General features: G+C 36.6%; 1 protein-coding gene across 1 annotated transcript in view; it reads left to right on the top strand.

Annotated features, from left to right (window-relative positions):
- Positions 1-17,307: 17,307 nt before the first annotated feature.
- The window catches only part of LOC143604992 (protein FAR1-RELATED SEQUENCE 5-like), a gene marked incomplete at its 3' end in the record, with an annotated part of 29,778 nt that continues 27,795 nt past the window's right edge, over positions 17,308-19,290 (top strand). Inside the window, exon 1 of the mRNA XM_077081277.1 lies at positions 17,308-17,431. Coding sequence (XP_076937392.1) covers positions 17,308-17,431 — 124 coding nt within the window. The remainder of the gene's footprint in view (positions 17,432-19,290) is intronic.

Here is a 19,290-nt window from a genome sequence, read left to right as displayed (position 1 = left end):
TGCCATTTACTCTAGGGTAATTAATTGTAGTTGTGCATTTAACATTTGACAATAGAAAATAGTTTTTTGAAGTGATTTTATTAATTGATTCTTTACGTAATTTAAACAGAATTGGATGTGAGCATGTAGTGAGCTTTGCAAAAGATTTTTAATTTGGCACAGAATTGGATGGGAGCATGTAGTGAGGTTTGCAAAAGATCTTTAATTTAGTGAGTTCAAATACTTCAATTTTCCTTTTTTGCAATTCATGTTGATTGCTATGTGACTTGTGGGGGTTTTTTTTTTCACAACTGTGGATGGTGTAACCATTTAAGGTGGAAGCATTTAACTGTCATTTTAAGATATTTTTTTAGGTGATGTGTATTCTAAAAGGTTTCAATAGCAAGGCCTGGATTCAGCAAACTGAGACTTTAATTATAAAAAGATAAATATTATAAGTAATAATTAAGGATAGATTTTTTCCAATGTTTGGTCTAGCTAAGTACTCAATGAAGTCTACAACCTTCTGACTCCAAGTGAAGCCTCTTTGTTTTTTGAAGACTTGTAGTATTGCACCAATTTCTTTAAACAAAAGTCGTAGAAATGCACGCGTACTAATCTGCACGCACGGGCTAATCTTATCTCCATGCACACGCAGATCTGAACCGGACGCGCACGTGCTGATCTGATTCGGGCGCGCACGCTGTTTTGATCTACATGCGGGCTGTTCAGATCAGCACGCTGATCTGATAATCTGCTTGTTATTCAGATTCTGATTTTAACTGCACGCTGTTGATCTGCGCTGCGCGCACTAAATTTGATCTGCGCGCTGAACTGGGCGCGAATAAAAGAATACAGCTAAAATAAAAGTATTTCTTTTCAACTTTGTAAAAATATGTTTCATAACTTTGAATATGTTATTCTGTAGTGTCCAACTCAAGCGGTAAGTATAGAGTATGGAGATTATATCTTAAACTTTATGAAGGATATAGTTCATGACGGACTTGACATACTCGTCAATAACAATGTAAGTGTAATTTACTCTTTTGATTATTGGTTTGTATTGGTTTGTTTTGATCGAATATGTTTTGACCCGACCAAGTTTGTAACCTTTTTTTCCTTCTTAGGTTGGTGGAGGCAAAGAGGTATACACGGATGCGTATCTTGATGCGGTTCGTGAATAATGGTCGAGCTATGCAGTTCAGTTTGTTTTTCGAGAATGATTTCTTGTATTGACTTAGGATTGAAGTAAAATGCTTGAATTAGGAATTAGGGTTTTTGTTCGTCCAAATCCTAATTACATTACAGGTTAGAAATCAACTCATCTTCCTTTTCAGATATCGGCAAAACCGCCACACAACACCACAACGCTGCTACCGTTGGCTTCTGACCAGCATTTGCTTCCTGGCTTCCTCCTTTGAAGTACAACATCCTATGATCTTGAGGTTTCATAATTTCATATTTTCTAAATAATAACCACCGCCGTCGGTCGCCTGTAGAAAGTTTGAGTTATTTTAGGTCATCTTTGGACCTCTGATTAAGCTGTTTACTTATCTCTGATATCTGCATATCGTCGTCTCTGTGAACTGAACCCTAGCCGCAACTCCGATCTCGAATATTCACAGCTTCCGACGACTGGACATCCGCAACTCTGACCAACACTCACTACTTCCGGCGACTGCCTGCCGTAAGGTCTTTTATCGCCATCGGTTTGAAGTGTCGGATCGATTTAGACGACTGGACATCCGCTCAACGCCGCCGCCGCCGAAACTCAAGGGTTGTAGATTGTGTCACGTTTCTAGCTTATTCTCGTTAGCTCACGGTGTCTCGTCCCGGTTTCAATATTGGTGACTTGCTAAAATCCCGGTGAGATCGTTTCATATCTTTTTATTTTTGTTGGCAATAGGCCTTGATGCTGCTAGAGTAGTCAGTCCAATTTATTTGTTACTGTGTGCCGTGTGTCTATTATTATTATTATTAGTTTTTGTTACTACTACTATTATTATTATTATTATTATTATTATTATTGATTTGGTGTTCTATTGCTTGTGTTTGTGTGATTAGTTGCAACCATAGAGCGTAGGAACCATGACTATTACCTGAGACCATGTCCTGAATCGAGGGGTGTAGGAAAGAGTAAAGATAGGGAGCGTATATTGCGTTTGGCTTCTTGGAATGTAGGAACATTAAATGGTAAGTTGTTAGAATTGGTAGATGTGCTTAAAAGACGTAGGGTTCAGATAGCATGCCTCCAGGAGACTATGTGGAAAGGACATAGAGGGGCTAGGTGTAATGGGTATAAGTTGTGGTACTCGGGGTCTGATGGAGCTAGGAATGGAGTGGGGTTTCTAGTGGCTAAGGAAATACACACTAGTGTGGTGGAGGTGATAAGACATAATGACAGGATTATGGTGTTGAAATTAGTACTAGGAGAGGAAGTAGTGGCAGTAGTCTCCGCCTACGCGCCTCATATAGGCCTAGGGGATCAGGAAAAGAGAGAATTTTGGGATTGCCTTGACGCAGTGGGTAGGGGGCATACCTAGGGGGGAGAGGATTTGCATAGGAGGTGCTTTAATGGACACATTGGTAAGGCTAACGATGGTTTTCAAGCCGTACATGGGGGTTTCGGTTTTGGTGATAGGAATGAGACCGGAACAGATCTTCTAGAGTTTGCGGTGGCACATGACCTAGGTATTATAAATTCTTTTTTTAGGAAACGAGATTCTCATTTAATCACTTTTAGCAGTGGCGGACGCGACACGCAAATTGACTACCTTTTGATGAGGCGAGGAGACCGACGTTGGTGGAAGGACTGCAAAGTCATACCTGGGGAGGCAGTTGTGACTCAACATCGACTACTAGTGACTGATATAGCCTTCAGAAATAAGCTGACTGTTCGAGAGAAGAAAGGTACACCGAGAATTCGATGGGGAAATTTGAAGGACGAAAATCTCCTTCTGTTTAAGGATAAACTCATACTGCATACGCGGGCTCGACTAAATGGGGACTCAACTCATATATGGGAAGCTATGGAGACAAAGATCATCCAAGTAGCAAAGGAGACTCTCGGGGTCACAACAGGAAAGTCAAGTGGGCATAAGGAGTCTTGGTGGTGGAATGACGCAGTGCAAGACAAGATAAGGGACAAACAAGGATGTTTTAGGGAGCTAATGAGGTGCACGAATGAGGAGGAGCGAGTGGATTTGAGGGACAACTACAAAACGGCCAAGATAGAGGCAAAGAAGGCGAGTGGCGGAAGCAAAGAAGGCGGCCTTTAAACGGATGTATGAAAGTCTAGAAACAAAAGAGGGGGAACATGCTATGTTTAAGATTGCCAAAGCCAGGGAGCGTAGAAGGCAAGATCTAGGACCAGTGAAGTTCATAAAGGATACAGATGGGCATGTACTGGTCAAGGAGCAGGACATCAAGCTAAGATGGCAAACCTACTTCCACAATCTTTTTAACAATGGGAGAGCTTACCAAGAAGAACATGACAACACAAACTTTCATCGACAACAATCGAATAACTGCTACTGCCGACGGATCACACGAGAAGAGGTGAAGGACGCACTTAGGAGGATGGGAAGGTCTAAGGCGGTTGGCCCAGACAACATACCCATCGAGGTGTGGAAGTGTCTGGGGGAGGAAGGAGTCATGTGGTTAACTACTCTGTTCAATAGTATTCTCAAATCAGGTAAGATGCCAGACCAGTGGAGGAGCAGCGTTGTAGTTCCTATCTATAAGAACAAAGGAGACGCCCATTGTTGTGGTAACTACCGAGGAATCAAACTACTAAGTCATACTATGAAGCTATGGAAAGAGTGATTGAGGTTAGACTTAGACGAGAAACTCAGGTTACGGTCAACCAATTTGGCTTCATGCCGGGGGCGTTCCACCACAGAGGCAATACACCTTATAAGAAGATTAATGGAAAAGTATAGGGAGAAGAAGCGTGATCTACATATGGTGTTTATTGACCTAGAAAAGGCCTACGACAGTGTGCCACGACAGGTGCTCTGGGAGTGCTTGGAGGGTAGAAGAGTGCCCAGGAAATACATAGAGATAATTATGGATATGTATACCAGGAGTGAAACAAGTGTCCGTGCGCCAGTGGGGGATACTGATTTCTTTCCTGTAGAGGTAGGTCTTCACCAGGGGTCAGCGTTGAGCCCGTTTCTTTTTGCAGTAGTCTTGGATGAATTGTCAAAGTCGATTCAGGGGACTCTCCCGTGGTGCATGATGTTCGCAGACGATATTGTGTTACTTGCTGAGAAAAAACAAGATCTAAACATGAGGCTTGAGGAGTGGCGAACAACCTTAGAGACAAAAGGTTTAAAGATTAGCCGATCTAAGACGGAGTACCTACACTGTGATTTTGGTGAGATAAACGACAGTGAAGACGCACACATCACAATTGAAGGGCAGGTGGTCCCGCAGGTAACGAAGTTCAAGTATTTAGGATCATTTGTACAGAGCGATGGGGAATTAGACAGTGATGTGACCCACCGAGTTCAGGTAGGATGGTGTAGATGGAAAGCAGCCACAGGTATATTATGCGACAAGAGTTTCCCGACTAATCTGAAGGGAAAATTCTATAGGGTGGCAGTTAGACCTGCAATGCTATATGGAACAGATTGTTGGGCCATTAAGAAGGCACAAGTGCGGAAGATGGAGGTAGCAGAAATGAGAATGCTACGTTGGATGTGTGGGCACAAGGCTAGACAGAATAAGAAACGTTGTGCTTCGCGAGAGATTAGGGGTGGCGAACATAGCAGACAAGATAAGAGAGTGGAGATTGAGATGGTTTGGACATGTAAAGAGAAGACAGACGATGAATCCTGTTAGATCCGTAGAAAACATTACTATAGAGGGGAGGAGGGGTAGAGGACGACCGAAATTGACTTGGGATGAGAGGATTAGGCATGATTTGATAGACCTAAACCTCTCCGAGGACATGGTTGAGGATAGGAATTCGTGGAGAAGTAGAATTAAAGTTAAGGATTTTTAGAGAGAATTGAATACCTTAAGGCTTAGACTTAACTTATTTAGGTCACATACCATAATGGTATTTCCCTTACATATTTTATTATTATTATTATTAGCTTTTATATTGCGGTTAAACTGTGACCTTTTTATTAATATTATTATAATTAGTAGTAGTTTTTTATATAACTGTTAAACTTTGATTTCCTTTTTTGCTTCATACACATGTTCTTAGAGCCGAGAGTCTCTCTGGAAGCCACCTCTTTATTCCTTTGGATAGAGGTACGGTGTGCCTACATCCCACCCTCCCCAGACCCTACCTATAGCTCTGCTGTCGGTGGGATTTTACTGGGTATGATTGATTGATTGATTGATTTCTTGTATTGACTAAACAAATATTTTTTTGTAACATTTTGATGTAGGATGTTTAATTAAGAAATGAAATGTTTATTTTGTATAATTGTGTCATTAATTTAAATATTAGTATGCAAAATAATAATAATAAAATAGAAAAATATTTTTTTAAATAATACCATGACACGCAAGTTGGGTGTCATAAATTTCAGTCGTAAAAGCGTGTCATAAAGCGTAAGTCATAAACGCGAGTCATGAAACGTGAGTCATAAGTTATAACTCGAGGGTGCGATTCATAATTGATTTATGACTGGGCTATCAATGACTCGCGTTTGCGAGTCATCTGTACCCATTTATGACTTGCAATGCGAGTCATTAAAAGCCTTTGAAGGTGTAGCCTATGGTGTAGAGATGGATGCATCCATATCTACACCATAGGCTAAACCTTCAAAAACACACTTAAGCCAAACACTCTCTACCTACTATATTCAACGATCCTTGACCAGCTGAAGGTAAGAAATCATTCATCTCAGGTGTCCAAACAAGATAGAACCCGACACCGCAGCCCCGTGATGCCGTTTGATCGTTTATGGTCTAGGTAGCTTTGGGGTGTCCAGATCTGAGCTAAGGTGACCCTTGAATCGTTTTTGGTTGATTAAACACCCGAATAAAGCTAGATCTAAAGCTTATAAGTTATTCATATACATATATACATATACGGTGCATGTATACATATACGCTATATATATACATATACGTCATGCATACATATAAGTGGCTCACACTTATACGTTGAGATAGACTTATAAGCTAAGGACGACTTATACGTGGAGAAGACTTAAGCGCCGTAGCAACTTATACGCCCATAATAAACTTATACGCCATATTTAATGATTTTACTAAATTGCGTACACCTACGTAAATGACATATATGGACAAAAGATAAGTAATTAATTAATAAGGAAAGTTAACATTAAAATGAAGATTTGATTAAATAATTGAACATCAGTTTTCTCTGATGAGGTTTTTTAGTAAGGCCTAATCCCAGCCAGGGGATCTGCCCCTTGGACCCCGCTAGGGGCTGCCGCCCCTAAAACCCCGCTGTCAGGGGCACTGCCCCCACACCCCGTAGCTAGGGGTTACAATAACCTAGTAATATGATATTGATGAGCTAGTTAATTGATACATGTAATTCTTATATAGTTAATTGATACATGTTTTAGGGTTGTGTGAATACTCAATGTGGTAAGTGTATGCTTTATATGACTTATGTATGTGAATGCTTGACGGTGCGTGAACGATCTTCGGATATTGGATGTACCGCCATGTGATAGTTTGAAGATGTGATTGTTTATATATGATGTATGGATGATATTTGTATGTTATAAAAGTTATAAATAAATATAAAAGAAGGGTAAGGTACAGAAAAAGGGATCGGACCCTACTAATATTCGAGGCAGAAAGGAACTGAGCCCTAATAATACTTGAGGAAGAAGAGACCGGACCCTAATAATATCCGAGGCAGAATAGGGACCGAGCCCTAATAATACTCAAGGCAGTAGGGCGTAATGCTCTTTAAAACGTATGAGTATGTAAAGTATGAATAAACGTAAAGTATGAAAGAAAGGAAGAAAGAAAGAAATAATTTATATAATTACGTATGTATGGAAGAAAAATAAGCAGGTTAAGTATATAATATGTATCTTCGTATGCGTATGTCAATGTATTGTATGTTACCTGATTAAATAAAACTCACTCAGTGTAGCTGACGTTTAGTATGCATGCAGGTGAATAGACTAAAGCAGCTCGCTTGAGGGAGACACATGGCAAGAACTGAAGAGGCTGGCATCTGAATACTTGTCATGTTGTTTAAATAAGATACTTTTATGTTATGTTTTTAAATACAAGTTTGAATGTTTTGTAATGAATGTTTGAAGTTAATTTGTTTCCGCGAAAGTTTTTAATAACTCTGATATTTAGAACTGTGTTTACGAGAAAATCCAGCGCCAATGTAGGGTGCCTGGAACGGGGCTTTACATCATACTTATAAACATCCCCATCCTAATTAACCACAACAAAAACAATTAGCACAAATAAATTGGATTATCCATGCCACATGCATAAAGGTGTGTGTTATATATATCTTGAATATATATAAAAGAAACCTTTAAAAGCTTTCGGGTTGCTCCCCACTTTTTCTAAAGCCATCAGATTGCTTTATTTGTGAGTGAATGAATCTCATGCATTTGACCCGAATTCACGGGTATGAGTATCACCAAACCAAGATAGCCTTAAACGGGTTATAATATCTCATTAAATTAAAATTAATCTCATCAAATATTTGATATGAAAATTCCTATAAAATAGAGGTATACTAAAAATTAATATCCAATTTTATATAAAAAAATATTTATAATTAAGAAAAAACTTTATAGTATAAACAAATTAAAGGGGTCATAGGTTTCACCAAACCCAGGTAGCTTTTAAAACGGGTTAAAACGTCTCATTTATTTGTAAAATTTTTAGTCATCAAATCTTAATTACATTATTAACTTACTTACAATAAATAAAATGAAAAAACCCAAACAAATATAAAAATATTATAAACGAATAATGTAAATACAACCCCGTAGTACGGGGATAAAAGCTAGTGTGTGTGTGTATATATATATATGGTGAAGATCTTAAGAGACCTTTTGAAATTGAGAATTCTGAGAACAATTTTGAGCCAAAAAAAACCTTTTAAAAAATTATAAAACGAAAAAAAACAAAAACCTTTTAAAAGGTAAAAAAAACCAAATTTTTATTTTTCATTATGGTTTCATAAAGAAACACACATAATTATACATATATATATATATATATATATATATATATATATATTTGTATTTAATCTCAATTTACATAATGTACATATATGTACTTTATCATTTATCTTAATTGTGCATAGGTGTATAAAGAAATAACATGCATAAAACTAAAAAAATATGTATTATACATATGTGTATAATTTTGATATACATATGTGTATAATTTTGATAAACCGATATTTTTTTTTCCAGTTTTTTTTTATGAAACCATGATGAAAAATAAAAAATTTTGGTTTTTTCTTTTTTTATTTTCACGTTTTTTTTGTTTTATAAATTTTTTTATTTTTTCAAAGAGTGTTATCATGGTTTAATATGGTTCTTAAAGTTCTCAATTTCAAAATAGTTTTCACATGATCCAAATTGAGAGAGAGAAGAGTGTAACATCCTACTTCCAATAATAATAAAAGAAATTTTGTTTATTAAATAATGTATCGCGTATCAGTTTAGATAAATAAACTATATGAGGGTCGGCTTGGACATTAAAAGATGGAATAAGGGATGGCAATGGACCTTAGTTCCATGGGCTTAACGGAGTCTAAATACCCTTTAACCTTAATTCTTTCTATTTTTCATCCATCTCTACACCATAGCCTACACCTTCAAAAACACACACAAACACCTCCTATATCACGAACCGAGATCCGAAGATAAAAACCGAGCTTGTTAGTGTTAGAGCATCGTAACGAGCCAAAACCGACATCAAGACTAGATCGCGGTTGTAAACCGATTCGTTTAAAGTTACGTTCTATAACGAAAATTTGTTCGGCTCGTTTAGTATTCCTAGACCTATACAACTGATAAAAGTGAAACAAACGCTATGATTCATAGCAGAATCGGTTAACATTTGTTATGTTAATCAATCAAACCAAAACCAGTTTTAAACGAGGACCAAATACACAATTAAAATACGTTGGTTAAGTGTTTAGTTGATTGGGGTTTGTAGGCGCTGTGTATACGAATAACACGATACCAATTTCATGTTGTTTCGTTGTGATTTGAAGGTTAATTGCAAATATGGTGTTAACTGTTCTTATCGATTTTGACATTGACCTCTAAGTCAAATATTTGGATAAGACTGATGCTCATTCGTCATGATTGAACAAATCATTGGTCATTCGTTAGACAGCCATAACGATGGGACATATTCGTGTGCCTTAATGACGAATGAACCATTCATTCGCCTTAATGAATTAACGAATGTCATCCGTCATTCGTTATTCATCCATTCGCTATGATAATACAACGAATTAGTTCATTCGCTATAAGATACACTTACATGCTCTTGTAACGAATGAGCCCCCAGTCGTCTCAAAGAAAGAACTAAAGTCCCTGGTCATTCGTTATACACTCATTCGTGGCTGATCAAGCCATTCGTTATAATTAATGGGAGCATTCGACATAACGAATGGGATAGCGAATGGTGCTTATCCAGAATAAATTGTTACTTAAATATTTAATGAAAATTGGGTTTCTGATAAACTTTTAGTAAGAAACAATTAATGAAAATAAAATTTTTCCAAGCTGACGTGACAACTCGACCCAAGCCAGGGGCTCTGCCTTTTGGACCTTGCTAGGGGTTGCCGCCCCTAGACCCCATCCATTAACTTTGAAAGAAACCGAGCTCATGTGAGTTTCTAGCCCCACTTCCTGGTTATGTTTTCGGGGATGTGTGCATACTCAATGTGAACGTTAACACACTAACCTTGAATAGTAAGTGTATGCTATGATGATTAATGTGATAGTATGTATGAATGTTATGAATGAATGCTTGACGTTGCGTGAACGATCTTTGGATATTGCAAGTATCGACAGGGAAAGTAATGTGTAGTATGCCTAGTATGAAAGTATGACTATATAAAGAAAGGTATGTATGGTTATAGGACGGATGGAAGGTATGGTTAAGAGGGAACATACCCTAATAATATATGCGAATGTAGGGAACAGACCCTAATTATATCTGCGACTGTAGGGAACAAACCCTAATAATATCTGCGAAAGTTATAGGGTGGAATGCTCTTTAAAACATATATGTACAAATGAAAGTATGTATGTTTGTAAGTATGTAAGTATGTAAAGAAAGATGAAAATATGTATCTTCGGATATGTATTTATGTAATTATGTGAATGTAATGTATGTTGCCTGATTAGAACTCACTCAGTGTAGCTGACTTTTAGTATGCACGCAGGTGAGTAGGATGAGGCAGCTAGCTTGAAGAGACACATGGTAGAAGAATAAGAAGCCGACATCTGAAGACCTATGATGTTTTTATTAAAAACTGTTTTTGTGTTGAAAGACAAGAGGTGATAAGACAAGATTTTAAATGATATGTAATATTATGGTTGAAGTTTATATTCCGTGAAAAGTTTTAATTAACTATGATATTTAGAACTGTGTTTATGAGTAAATCCAACGTCCAATGTAGGGCACCGGGAACGGGCCTTAGAGAGAGAGAGATGATTACAAATGTTGTTGAAGCAGGCAACTTCGAAAGCTTTGGTTCGTACACAATGGAAGATTCAACAATTGACTGCATTAATAAATAGGTAAAGAGTTATTCTTGATCAGTTTCCAATGAAGGGTGTGTTCTTTTGTGTCAAACTAGGATAGATGGTTAGAAGTTATTATAGTTAATTCTGAAGCATGCAATCTGCAATGCATTGGTGTGTCAGATTTAGAATTGACCGCATAGAAACATATTTTAATATAAACACAAGTATACCATCAAACACCTTATAAGCATCATCCTTGTTAACAACACAAAACACAATTACCACAATCACATTGGATTATCTATGCCACATATATAAAGGTATATAGATACAGGTGATTACCGATATTGCTGAAGCAGGCATCTTCGGAAGCTTTGGTTCGTACTCAGTGGGAGATTCAAGAATTGACTTCATTAAAAAAGAAGGTAATGAGTTATTATTGATATCTTTCCAATTTCTCTTGTATCAAAGTAGACAGTAAGAAGTGTGTACGGAGTAAGAGCAATCGTTTCATTCCAAGAAATCAAGAGTTGCAAAATCTAAGAAAAGCTCTCTATTCTGGCCAAGTTTGAAGTGTGTGATAGACCTAGTGTATATACCAAATTTAAACCGAACTTATTTTTGTTTATTTGGATCAACTAATAGATTTTAATAACACATGCAGTCAGCGAAGACTCACATGGGTTGGTGCACTGGTTTTGATAGCTTCAGTTGCTCCAATTTTGTTAAAAACATCTACAAGGTGTGTGATGCATGAAGCAACATCCTTCCTGAACTCCAGTGAGCAGCAGTCACCAACACCACCAACCTGCACGCCCTCCGTATAAGCTTTACACGCCTTTAGAATATCAAGCGCACTATTGTGAAAATGTCCAGCTACAAAATCCTCGAAGTACTACAACATCTCATTAGTTAGTTAGCCAACCAAACACACACATACCCAAACACAAAATTTTACCTTGGATTGATTCTTCATGATAGACATCACTATTTTAAGCAATTTTATCAGGATGTTCTCATTGTAAAGTAATGAAAAGTATTTTGCGAGCACAGAGGATCCAAAGTCCAGAAATGCAGGCTGGTGGAACAAAGGTATAGCATTCAATATGAAATTTTGTATTTTGAATAGATATTTAAGCACAGTTTGAATGTCTAGGCATCCAGATTTCTCTATTGTAGGTCTCTGATCTGCAAAGCTTGAAGAAAACTTCCTCACTCTTTAACATATGTCGATTAATACCAAAACAACAACAGTGAACGACCACACACTTTACAGAATATATATATGGTAGAGTTCATTGGGAAACTTTAAAAGAGTGAGGAACTGGGGAACTCTCTTCCTAACCATTAATCAATTTCTCAATTCCTCACATCCTTATGGTGCACCTTAATCACCTATATCACATTATTTTTGTAGTAAAAAAACCCCTAAAAATCAAAAAAGTAATTAAAAAATTATAGAAATAAAAAAATTGAAAATATAAGAAAATAAAAAACACCAAAATGTTTACCTAGCATCCCCGACCCCAAATAAAACCTTCAAAAAAATTGAAATTTTTTTTTAAATAAAAAAATTCAAAAAAATATAAAAAAAGTAAAAAAAATCAAAAAAAAAAAAAACATTTAGCATCTCTTTAAAAAAAAAAACTCAAACATAGATTAGCCTTCGGGTTTAGTTTAGCTTTTAGTGGATGTAGGTTTTTTAGCTTGCGGGGGGGGGGGGGGGGGCACTTTTTATTAAAACTTTACACGTAAAACAACAAATCTCATTAACATTTTATATGTAAAACAACAGTTCATTTTACATGTAAAATTTTAAATAACTATTGTTTTACTTGTAAAATGTTAATGAGATTTGTTGTTCTACGTGTAAAATGTTAAAGACAAGTTTTATTATTTATGTAAGAAATTAATTTTTACATGTAAAATTTTGAAGAGCTTTTGTTTTACATGTAAAATTGTAATAATATTTGTTGTTTTACATGTAAATATTAACGAAAAGTGTTATTTTACAGGTAAAATATCAATTTTTTACATGCAAAATCTTAAGGAACTTTTGTTTTACATGTAAAATGTTAATAAGATTTGTTTTTTTACGTGTAAATGTTAATGAAAAGTGTTATTTTACATGTAAAACGTTAATGAGATTTGTTGTTTTACATGTAAAAGTGTTTAAACCCCCCCCCCCTCAAGCTAAAAAACTTAAACCTACTAAAAGATAATGTAACATCCCGAAATTTCAAAAAATGGTATTTAATATATTATATAATTATGGGGGAAAGTTTAATCGGGTTAATAGAAGTATAATAAAATAATAAAAATGGAAGGTTAACTAGGCTTTAGATAAAATTAAATATGGACTAAAAAGGAAAGAAATGCCTAAGGTCCATGGGCTTAAGGGAGTATAAATACCCATTAAACCCTAATCCTTTCAATTTCCATCAATCTCTACACCATAGCCAACACCTTCAAAATCCTTTCAACGATCCAAGACCAACTGAAGGTAATAAATTATTTATGTTGTAACATCCCGAAATATAATATTAATATATTATTTATTTATGGTGGAAAATTTTACTTGAGTTAGTAGAGAAAAATAATGAAATAATAAAGATGGAAGGATAAGTAGACTAATTTGATGGAATCAATTATGGACCAAAAAGGAAAGATGGTCCATGGCTTGTGGGAGTATAAATACCCATTAAACTCTAATCATTTCCATTTTCATCCATCATTACACCATAGCCTACACCATAAAAAACACACACTTTCTAATTCCCGTTTTTGAGATAATACCCCCAAAGACATGACGATTCCTGGAAATCTAACCGTCGGATTGGTCACAAATTTTAACTTAGTTTTTTAGCTTTTAGTGTGGGGAAGCCTGGTTTTTAACTTCAATATTGTAACAGCTAAAATAGAAGATTCCGGAAACTGTTTAGGTATTTCCGGCAACTGTAGTGGCGGTTTCCGGCAATGGCGAGCTGATGGGTTTGTAGATCAGGGCGAGAAGGTTCTGTTTCCGCTTGAATCACTCAATTATGAGTTCGTTTAATATGGTTTTGGTCTTCTCGGGTGATTTCATACATAAACCACAAAGGTACATTTTTGTTAAAAAGGTTTACTTTTCGTGTCTGGATTTACATGAAAATTGGTAGGATGATAGATCAGGTCATGAATATTTATATAGTATTGAACTTGATTGTAAATGAGTTAGTTGGTTCCTTTCGGGTAAAACGAGTAGTGTTCGGTTCGTGAAAAGGACGGGTAAACGAAGTCGGTTTTGCATGAAACTTAGTAGGATAGTAAATCAGGCCTTATTATAAAAGAAAAATATAAACTTGAACGTAAACGTGATATTGGAATGAAACGGGCAATACGTGTGACGTTTGGGCCAAGTTAAAGGACGAAAAAGAACTCGTTATGGCTTATAACCCGTTTTATCTTTTAAACAGGCAAAACGAGTCAAAAGGAAATGTTGGAAAGTGATAGGAATTGAAACCATATATGAATAGAGCCCTTAAGAAACTTGATTCAATAGAAAAGTAATCGAATAGAAAAGTATTCGAATCGAATGAACAAAGTAATCAAATCGAATGGTCATTCGATTATAATCTGTCATTTGATTAGAATGCCATTCGATTAGAGCTGTCATCCGATTAGAGCTGTCATTCGATTAGAGCTGTCATTAGGGATGGCAATGAAACCCGAAACCCGACGTAAATGGGACGGGTAATACCCTATCCATTAGGGTTTGGGACGGGTTTTGGATTAGTTTTAAAATTTTTCGCGGGTATGGGATGTGTTTGGGATTTCTAATATACCCGATTACCCGACCCGATTACCCGATAACATAAAGACCATTCTAATCGAATGGCAGCTTTAATCGAATGACAACCCGCCATTCGATTAAAGCTGCCATTCGATTAGAATGGTCATTCGATTAGAATTTTTATTCGATTAGAATTTTCATTCGATTAGAACGGTCATTCGATTAGAATGGTATTTTGATTAGGATTGACATTCGATTAGAATGATGATTCAGTTTGATTATATTGTTAGAGGTAGTTAATTGATACTTATAATTATTACACAGTTAGCCGTGCCCAACTGAAGAAATATGTTACAATCAATTCCGAAAGAAGCAGGACTCATGTGAGTTTCTAGCTCAATTTCCTTGTCATGTTTTCAGGGCTATGTGCATACTCAACGTGAATGTTAATACACTTACCTTAAGTAGTAAGTGTATGCCATATAATAGATGTGATAATTATACTTAACGACGTTATGAATGAATGCTTGTCATTACGTGAACGATCTTCAGATATTGCACGTATTGTCAAGGAAAGTGACGTGTAATTACAATTATTGATGTTATGAATGAATACTTGTGAATACGTGAACGATCTTCAAATATTGCACGTATTGCCAAGGAAGACAAAGTGTAGTATGTATGGAATGAGTACGTACATAATGAGTATGTAAAGAAGAGTATGTATAGAATGAGTATGTATGGAAGAGTATGAGAGAGTGAATACATAGAAGGGACCAGACCCTAATAATATCTGACACAGAAGGGACAAGACCCTAACAATATCTAAGACAGAAGGGACCAGACCCTAGCAATATCTGATACAAAAGGGACCAGACCCTAACAATATCTGAGACAGAAGGGACTAGACCCTAATAATATCTGAGAGAGAAGGGACCAGACCCTAAAAATATCTGAGACATAATAAATGGTATGAAAGTATGATAGTGTGATGATATGAAATAATGTATGAATATATGTATGTACATATGTACGTATGAATGTAAGGAAGAAACCTACCAGGTAATGTATTGAATATGTATCTTCGGATACGTATATGTAAGTATGTCTAAGAATGTATGTTACCTGATTAACAAGAACTCACTCAGCGTAGCTGACTTTTAGTATGCACGCTGGTGAGTAGGATGAGGCAGTTGGCTTAAGGGGGGACACATGGAAAAAGAACAAGAAGCTGGCATCCGATGACTTATGATGTATTTATGAATGATGTTTTATTAGGAAAGACAAAAAAATATGTTTGTTTAAGACAAGTTCTTGAAATGATGTGAAATGTTTATTGAAAGTTTTATATTCCGCGAATGTTTTAATTAACTCTGATATTGAGAACTGTGTTTATGGGTAAATCCAACGTCTAAAGTAAGGCATCGGGAACAGGGCCTTACAAGTTAGTATCGGAGCATAAGTTCGAGAGAATTAATCATCCTACATGCTTAGACTCGAACAGAGAGTGAGACTTAAGTAAAAAAAATGCCAGTTCAAGATAGTCATGTGTCACTCAAGCCGTCTTGGTAAAGGTAAAGTATATGATTAATTTCATGTGTAAGTAAGAATGTATAAGGAATTCAGCTTAATTGCTAAAGAAAGATGGTGTGTATGCTAGCTTAATTTCTAGGGATAAGAATGTTGGTTATATGTATGTTTGCATGATTGTGTAAGTAGTAGCAACTAGCACAAGTGAAATCATGAAAGGTAAGTATGTAGGACATGAGGACTAATGCAAAGAGTTAATTACACTTGGCCACTGTCATTAATACCTTTTGAATCATGTGCTAAATAATTCCTAGAGTGATAACGTTTGAGTTTCCTTAGAGATATCACTGATACAAAGGGGCGAGCACGAGGAGGTCGTACTAGATGTTGTGGTAAGACACGTGCCAACCAGACACCTGTTTGAAGAAGGCGTGACAAAGAGATATACGAAAGCAGTAGGACTTCGATTTAGGAAGTAATGAAGAAGGATCACGCTTGGAGCTTGTAGTAATGTACACTAAGGGAGTTTCTCAATTGTTTCGCTCTACAATGCCAACAATGTTCGTTGAAGTACCAAAGGTAGCACAAACTGGGAAATCCAAGTGGAAGCAACATGAAAGAAACAAAGATAAGCCAACTAGAATGAGTCAAGACAAGTAGTATGTCTGCAATAGTTAACTCTATAAGGGAAATTGCTGGGATCGTGAGTAACGAAGCGAATGATGAGAAAGCAGAGATGATCGAGAATGACGGGTGATTGTCAAGATATCCTAATTTAACTTGCATGAAAGGATGAGGGTACATAGTGTAGCGAACATGAAAGGAAAGCGCTATGAATAATGTGGTTGTGTACTTGAGACTTTATGGACCTTTGTTAAAGTATGAGAATGATTAAAAATTTTAAGGTAGAACTCGAGGAATGTGAGTTCCTTGTTACTCCTATTTCCTGATCTTAAGAGAGTTTGATGTCGTTTGGGAATGGATTTGCCATTTGAGTATGATGCTCATACAGCATGTAAGAGTAAGTTGATAAGGTTGGACTCTTTGGATGGCGGTACAGTGACGATCTATGATATTAAGGAAAGTTCAGGGCTTAAAGTCATTTCGATGATAAAAGCCGAAGGTTTGTTAAGGCAAGAGCACAGTGCCTACTTGGTATATGTTGTCAAAGCTACAACCGAGACAAAAGAAATAAAAGATGTTCCTATAGTGTTTGAATATCTAGAAGTGTTCCCATAGGACTTTCCAGGGTTACCATCGGAGCGAAGAGTAGAGTTCTTAATAGAAGTAATACCAGGATCACAACCCGTCGCGAAGGCACCATACCGCATGGCACCGTCCAAGATGGAAGGGTCAATGTCCCAACTGCAAGAACTCCTCGACGGAGGTGCTTTTATGATGAGTATTTCCATGCGGGGTGTATCGGTGATGTTCATGAAGGAGAAACACGGAAGTATGAGAATGTGCATAGATTACTAGCTTACTGTGAAGAATAGATATTCGTTGCCACAAGTGGATGATTTGTTTGATCAAATGCAAGGTGTGAGTTGGTCCTCGCAAATATACCACAGAGCAGGCTATCATCAGTTGAAAGTAAAAGAGGCAGACATCCCTAAGACAACATTTCAGATGCGATATTAATACTACGAGTTTCTCGTCAAATCGTTTGGATAGACGAATGCTCAAGCATCATTTATGGTTATGATGAATAGGTCATTTCATCCGATATTATTACAAATATGTCATTTCCTTCATAGACGATAGTTTTGATAAGTCCGACCATGCTGAACACTTGAAAGAAATGTTGGAAACGCTGAAGAAATAGTAACCGTATGCTAGGTTTTCAAGGTCTACCATTAATACATGTCATAAGAGTTGGGATATCTCTTTAAGCGGAAAGAACGGAATGTGAGGCAAGAAGGTGGGTAAGGCTGATAAAGGACTATGATTATGAAAACAAGTATTATCCTGATGGGGCTAACGAGGTCATTGACGCACTAAGTCGTAAAGGTGGAGAGGTTATCATGACGATTAAGTTGTATAAATTGGTTAGCACTTCGGATTTCATGAGCGAGATCTGCGAGACGCAATATAAGTTATAAAGAATGAGAGCAAGATGAAAAATGAATGCATTATCAGCTTACATACAGATTTAAAAGATAATACTTATGATGTGATAATCAGATTTGGTTGCATGTGGATTCGTTAGATATGCGAAATCCACCAAGATGTATCAAGACTCGTAGATAGACTACCAGTGGCCGATTATGGAAAACACAGTGATATGATATGTCAGTAAGTGTTTGACTTGCGTGCAGGTCAAGGCAGAACATCAGAAGCTGCATGGAAAGGAACAACCATTAGAAACACCAGAATGGAGATGGGAACGCGTCACCACGAATTTCATAACTAAGATACCGTGTACAGCTAGAAACCATGATACTATGTGGGTGATTTTGGACCTTTGAAGAAAGGTGCTCACTTTATACCAATACAAGAAGTTCTCATCGGAAATGTTAGTTAAGGAGTTTATTAGCAAGATTGTGACAAGGCATGGAGTTCCGTTGTCAATTGTGTCAGACATAGATAGCCGGTTTACATAGAGGTTTGATTACAGTGAAGGCAGATACTAATGAAAGGAAGGAATTTGATTACAGTGAAGGCAGATACTGATGAAAGTGAAACACTTAAGTATAAGTAAAATGAAGACGTGTCCATGGTATGTGACAATTTTGGAAGAACACGAAATTTTGCCTACACGGACAAGAACAAGTGTTACGAAGGTGAAACCGGAAGTAATGCAGCAAGAGGATGCAAGAAACCAAGGACAAAATATGGAAAGACATGCAAGGAAAGCATAGATATGGTTTAGACTCGCGTTTATTTGAATTGAGTCTTAACAAGAATGATTAGTGCTGTGACGGATAATCATATGATCATGAGAGGGAAGTCATCTAAAACGATAAAGACAAAATGGTATTATAAATGTCCATATGAATGTCAAAGCATGCCTGGAAAGGAAGTCGGTTAATATAAATAGTTATGATATATCAGGCAACCTGATATGCAGCTTGAATAGTCATAATATCTTAGAGGATAGTGACCAGAATCTTATAATATCTGAGAGGTTATAGGGCGAAAGGTTGTTTAAAACCAATAAGAAAGAATAAATTTATAGTATGAAAGAAAGAATGAAAAAAAAGAAAGAAGGTATATACTTATGTATGTACGAAAGAAAGATAAGCAGGCTAAGTATATAATATGCATATTCGGATGTGTATGTATAAGTATGTGAATGTATTGCATGTTATC

Source organism: Bidens hawaiensis, unplaced genomic scaffold (assembly GCF_021521415.1).
Source record: "Bidens hawaiensis isolate Kalapana, Puna unplaced genomic scaffold, B.hawaiensis_p1.1 tig00067530_1, whole genome shotgun sequence".
Taxonomy (NCBI): domain Eukaryota; kingdom Viridiplantae; phylum Streptophyta; class Magnoliopsida; order Asterales; family Asteraceae; genus Bidens; species Bidens hawaiensis.
Note: the sequence above shows the minus strand (reverse complement) of the source record. Positions and strands in the feature narration are given on the sequence as shown.